This window comes from Egretta garzetta, unplaced genomic scaffold (genome assembly GCF_000687185.1).
Source record: "Egretta garzetta isolate BGI_Z169 unplaced genomic scaffold, ASM68718v1 scaffold248, whole genome shotgun sequence".
In the NCBI taxonomy this organism is placed as follows: Eukaryota; Metazoa; Chordata; class Aves; order Pelecaniformes; family Ardeidae; genus Egretta; species Egretta garzetta.
In genome coordinates, this window is record NW_009260596.1 from 2,161,400 (window position 1) to 2,168,004 (window position 6,605).

General features: G+C 37.9%; 1 protein-coding gene across 1 annotated transcript in view; it reads right to left on the reverse strand.

Annotated features, from left to right (window-relative positions):
• WDR64 (WD repeat domain 64) overlaps positions 1-6,605 on the reverse strand; it is an 85,069-nt gene that overhangs the window by 6,937 nt on the left and 71,527 nt on the right. The window contains exons 24-27 of the mRNA XM_035900275.1: positions 5,303-5,364; positions 4,812-4,921; positions 3,834-4,022; positions 1,917-2,016 (exon numbers count right to left, since the gene is read on the reverse strand). Of these exons, the coding sequence (XP_035756168.1) occupies positions 1,917-2,016; positions 3,834-4,022; positions 4,812-4,921; positions 5,303-5,364 (461 nt within the window). The remainder of the gene's footprint in view (positions 1-1,916; positions 2,017-3,833; positions 4,023-4,811; positions 4,922-5,302; positions 5,365-6,605) is intronic.

The following is a 6,605-nucleotide window of genomic DNA, read 5'->3' on the forward strand; positions in this document are numbered from 1 at the left end:
ACCTCAGGTACCTTGACAGTTCATCCACACTCACATGAATCCTGAGACTTGATATAGCCATGATTTCACCCTAGGAGGCCAATTTAGGGTCCTCAAAAAAGGAAAAAAATGCACCTACAGGTACATTATATGGAGATTTTCTACTTACATTGTTTCATGGTCTTCCATTACTGAGTGTGCTGCAGTAGTAACAGTTTAAGAGATACCACATTTTCAACAATGTAAAACATTCCTAAATGAATCTGTTCCAGCGTCTGTCTGCCAATTCTAAGCATTACTCGTGTGTGTTAATTACTGGGCATTACCATTGCAAAAAAACAGGACAACTGAATTATGGTGAGCTAATGATATACTCTGGGTGTTTGCACAGTCGCTGAATAGCACACCTCTAGGCTTAAGTGCAAACTGAAGTCCATGGCTTTGTTCTGCTCTAAGGCAAATGATAGGAAATCAAACCTTTTTCTCATCAAAAGCTCAATCAGAAGGGGACTCCAATGCGAACATCCATTGAGTATCTTCTGTTCTGACACCTCCAGTGAGTCCTCTTTTCAAATGACTAGGTAAAACTCAAAGCAGAGCCCACATCTACTGACTTGTCCCACAATGTGCTCAACCACTGACTTTGCTACAGTAAATTTCATGTTTTATGCCCAGCGTCAACTTATTTTTCCCACTAACACTGTTGTCTATTACACAGTGCTGCCTTTCAGTACTTAGAGAGGGCCTATAGGAAAGATGGAGACAGACTTTTTAGCAGGGCCTGTAGCGATAGGACAAGGGGTAATGGTTTTAAACTAAAAGAGGGTAGATTCAGGGAAGATATAAGGAAGATTTTTTTTTACGATGAGGGTGTTGAAACATTGGAACAAGTTGCCCAGAGAGGTGGCAGATGCCCTATCCCTGGAAACATTCAAGGTCAGGTTGGATGGGGTTCTGAGCAACCTGATCTCATTGAAGATGTCCCTGCTTATTGCAAGGGGGCTGGACTACGTGACCTCTAAAGGTCCCTTCCAACCCAAACTATTCTATGATTCTGTGATTCTATGAACTGGCTGGGAAGACAGGGCAATAAACAATGGAGAAGTGTGTTCCACTCACCTTGTCAACCTTTCACCCAGGGTACACAGAGAAAAGTAGCTGGTCACATGGAGTAATGCTGTTTTTTACTGACAACTTGTCTGGACCTTAGCTGGCCGCATTAGCATATCAGATTGTGGTACATAGGAGGCTCACAGTACCGCAAATTTTAGGAGAGGATGTTAAGAGTTCATACCCCTTACTAGCTGTTGGCCACTAACCTTTGGGAAAGAACGGTTAGAAAGGTGTTAAGGGAAGCTTTTTTTGTCAAGTGGCCATAGGCTTTGTATCTTTTTCCTTTTCTACTACAACTGCAAGAGAAGACATTTTATCTGTTCCCATGACTTTCCAGGGCTAAGCCAAGTAAAGATGGAGGAGCTCCACCATTATTCACTTAGAGTTGTTGAAAGTATTTATAACGATATCTAAACTAACTCAGAACTCTCCTGGTTTCTGATTTCATGGGAACCCTGAAAGAACTATAATGTATAAACAGGAATTCACTGTTCTAGTATTTTCACACTTCCTTCAAGTAAATAGGATATTTAGGAATTCTGTTGGAGCATGTGAAAATTCTAGGGTTTTTTAACGCTGTTAAACTGAACAAGTGAATCAGTGTATGCTACCTTCTAAATTGGAATTTGGAAGTCTGAAACAATGAGAATGAAAACCTGAGAGGTTTCTTCAATCCCTCTGTTTAGGCATTTTTGTTCTAGCTTGTCCATTGAATGAGAAGAATATGTAGGGTTATTTATGGCTAAATTTCTAAATGAGAAATACAATTGCATTTCCTATATGTTGCACAGAACAGAAACAAATTTGTCATATACATTAGCTACCTTTGGAGAAGCCAGAGCTTTGAAAAACTTCAAGTCCTGAATTATGTCCACATGTTTAGGCTTTTTTAAAACTGAAGGTGATCTGGTCAGTGACTCCCACCTGTACACACAACACAGAAAAAATCTGATGCTCCTATCAAAATGGCAAAATGGCAACGTTTTAGCTGGCTCCAAAATAAAATTATTTTGAGTATAAATTATTCAAAATATAATTTATATTAGGACCTTCATAGGTGTCATGAAGTGCTTCACTAACACTTTGTCAATCCAGGTACTGGCTTGTCATCTTTAGGAAGCTGGAAATGTTAATATAAAAAGCAGTAGTTACCACAACTGGGTGCTAACTCACTGTCTGATAATGGTGTTTCAGCATTTGTTAATTTAAATTCTAAAATATTATCTTAGTGGCTCATATGACAGCTATGTAATAAGTAAATTGTAGTAGCATCATGAAGATAACTGACTTGACCCAGGAGAAGCTCCTGTATCCTGTAAAGAACAAAGCCTTACATCCATAAGTAACACAGCCTTTTGGCTGACAGTTCGCTAGCTATCCATTCCACTATTTGGTACAATTAATCCAGAGTAATCAAGTTATTCTTGAGGTGACAGCACACAGAGTATATAGAATGATAAGACTGAAACTTTCTATTGCACAGCATGTGGCTGCCTTTTTTTTCAGTTCTCTGCACAGTTAAGTAGGCTTCTCATTTGCTTCCAACCTGTTTAATTAATATGTTTTAAATGTCTGATAGCCATTCTCCTTTACTGAAATATTTGAAAGGTCCTCAAAAAGTAGTCACAGTTTGACATAGGCATGTCATTTATGGAAAGTTTCTTTAAGGTCAGCTGGCTTAATTTTAGTATCTTTGATTCCAGAGGTTTCAAACTAGCTGGTGACTATTCAAAAGGACTACAGGGGTTAGTCCTTCAAACACAGCCAAACACTTCTCTGTGTTGATGAGTTGCTGTTCTGACTCCAGCGGGACTACTCATGTTAGTAAGAACTCTATGGAATAATAAGTGTTAGCAGGATACCAACCTAAACGGGGTAACAGTAAAGCACCTTGGAGATTTCCCATTGTCCCAAGTGCTTTGGTTAAAAGGCAGCCTAAGAAAGCACCGGCTATATGAAACCTTACCACTAAAGCATGTGTGACTTTTTAAGCCCTGAAGTAATTTTTCCCAGATTTGGACTGCTTTGTTACTAAGTATGTTACCTCTGAAGATTCCTGCTTTGGTATTCATGTTTATTTGGTCAACCCACTAATTAATGAACCAGGGACCTCCAGGACTAGAAATACGACTTAAGTTAGAGGGCCAAGGCTCTCTCGCTTGACTTGTAACTAACCCATATCCCTTGAGAACTCTACCGACATTGCTACTGAAAACAACATTTATGCCAGTGTCAGAATGTCATGATCAGAGGTATATGAATGTATCCATAATATCCCAGTAAATTTAAGAAGACCAATTTTTAAACTGAAAGATTAAATTGGGTTTATTCTTACAGAAAGATTTGGGTTTGGGTTGAAACTATTTACATTAAGCTTTTTCAATAAATTTTTGGGATCCCAGAAGTGTATCAGCTTGTGGAACTGGAAAGGAAAAAGGCTGCTAACCTGAACAGGGTATATAACATACAGACTATAGTTAGGCTAAAATCTGAGACAATTATCTAGTCATCACTATTACTGAATTCAAATCGTGAACATCACCTAATCCTGAATGTCACCTAGTCATAACAATTAAGAGATTTACCTATGCTGTGTAAAAACATTTTTAAAAAGGTTTCTTCTAAATAACTCATAGGAAATACTATTATTTTTTCTCACCTTCAGGTGAAAGGTGATTTTTAAGTATATTTTCAGAACTGTTCCCTCAATCATACATATATGTAAATATCTGAGATCTTACTTGTCTCTGTCCAATGTTAGAGGATATTCAAACTTCTTCTTCTTTTCCATATGCTTTCTTTCCTCTTTAATTATAGTAGGAAAGTTATTAACATCACAAGGTAAAATCAACCGACTGATATCTGATAATTCAAACTTCCTAGGTTGTCCGAAGTAACCAAGATAGTATCCGTTCGTGGCATGCCAGAGCCTACAGACATAGTAGAAGCAGTGCCAAAGGACAGAAAGGAAAAATGGATACTTTTATTAGTGGAACAAAAGTGGCCAAATACATGCCTACATTATCAAGTTCTGCAGCACTGTTCTAGAGTTCAGTATGCTAGTCATAAAAAAAAAGAGATTAAAGTTCACTGTTTATAATATAAGTAACTTGAGAGTAAAAAAATCTCAGAAGTATGTTATAAAAATCAGCAAGCAAACAAACACTTCATCTTTATAGTTACAAAACTGATGAGTAAGGACACCAATATCCTGCTCCTACAGGAAGGTGCTGCCACCAGAGCAGGATCTACACAAAATTTCCTCATTGATTCCCCCAAAACCCAAAAGAAATCCCTTTGAATGTACTTGTTAGTCAAGAATGAATTACAGTTGTCTATAAAGCATCTTCAGACTGTAATGGTTTAATTGCATAAGCATTGGTTAGGTGCAATACTTAGGACCCATGTCAATTTAACAAGTATTGAGAGCTAAAATAAGATTAGAACAGGAGGTAATTTCTAAAATGATGGGGTCATTACCTATGCATTCAAGGTGACCTTGCTGAAAGACAATGACAGTATGCAAAAGGTCTGACTTCCTGAGAAAACTGGAAGTGTTATATTAAAAAATTAGTTCTTTCAGGTGCAGAACAGAAAATGCACCCAATGTTGTATTTTATTTAAGTTCTAGCCTATAGACAAGTCCAGCAAGAAGAGGAACTTTGGACACAGTTCAACTGCTTTGCCATAGCAGTAAGAAGCATTAGTCATTTTTGTACCTGACTGAACCATCAATGGATGCTGTCACTACCACATTTTTCTTCTCTTCATGAAATAAGTCAACCACTTCGTTAGAGTGCGCCCTCCAGAAGAGCTCCTCCTTTATTTGCTGAGGGAAAAAAGCAACATAACCACATTTCAGGCAGTTCTGTATGCCAGCATGGTTGCTAGCTTAGTGGATTTATCAGCATGGCTTTCTGAAAATTAAAAGAAGTGAAAAAGTAATCCCTCCGAAATAGCTTGCAAATGGCATATGGTAGAATCATCACTCAGGGGACATGGATAAATTCATTCTTAATGTAGTATCTTTGAACACAATGGAATAATGGTAACAGCATTTTACTTATGTATCAGGTTATTTCAAGCAAAAGACATGACCTTTATATGCAGGAAACATTTTTAGTCCCCATAGAGATCTGAATCCATTTTTCTCTGTTTGTCTTATCTCGGTATGCTGTTCAAGTTAAGAAAATGTCAGATTTTTCCTTACATTTTCGCTATTTTGGGGATCTTCTAAGAATGAGACAATGCTCCAGCGCATAATATGTCCATCTGTTTAAGAAAGGAAAAAGCAAAACATCAATAAATTTCATTAGTGGTACACATTCACTAGTTGCTACCATATGCTCTTGGTAAACACTGGGCAGAATGAAGAGATTACAGGTCAGTGAAAGTTATTTTAAGATGAATGTCACTATCTCATTGTCAAGCACAGAGTAGAACATAATTGACCATTCATTAATATGCAAATAAGTATGTATACTCTTTGTGACTAATGTGTCATTAGCGGGATAGGTTTGAAATGGAAAGAATGTAAAGTTTTTTCTTTAAATGACATGAGTAAAAAAAGAGTCATCTTGTCAAGACTGTTATCTATTGCACAAACTAGGTATGAGAGCTTCCTGGGGATTAAACTGTTTTTCAATCCTGGTGAAATAGACAAAGTTTGATTAGTTGCATATGCAAGGAAAGCTAAATGTTTTACAACCTTTTAGTGCACTCATATGAAACTAGAATCAAAGAATCATTTTCCTTATGACCCACAACTGCTCTGTTTCCTGCCTAGGCTGCCTCTCTCCTGATGAAGTTGCCTCTTGTCTTGTTTCTACTACTAGACAGAGGAATCTTTTGTGTAATTCCAACGTTCATACTGGTCACATCTGGTTTCTAGGACTGTACATTTGCAAGCAAGCAAGGAAGCTGACAGAGAAACTGACCTTTCCCGAACAAGGAAAAATCTGTAATGGGAACAAGAAATTGGTAGTAGCACTGCAGATAAAAGAGAAGGGTGCGGAAAGCGTGAAAAGCAAATACACGGTGGCACAAACACAGAAGGACAAAGGCAGAGTATCAGATGAATAGGTAATAGGGTGGATACTTTTCAAAACTAATTAAAATCCTGTTCAGTGCATGCTTCCTCCCTGAACTCATTTACTGATTTGAATCAATGAGGAGTGGAAACTCCTCTTCTTTTTCAGAATTAACATCAACTGCTCAGTTGTGAAACAAATGGAGGAAAAAACCCTTGCTCCATCCACCTTCTGACAGCATAAGAGCAGGAAGCTGGCAGGAAACAGTTCTAATAGATATTTTGGAAAAAAAGTGACACATTAAAGGAAAAAAATCTCCTATGACAGATGCAGAAGAGGAAAATTGACAGGATGATTCTAAAGCTTTGTAGCACAAGGTATTGGGTTTCTGTGGCAAGGTCTTGGTAGTGGGGGGGCTACAGGGGTGGCTTCTGTGAGAAGCTGCTAGAAGTTTTCCCTGTGTCTGCCGCTGGCCAAGGCCAA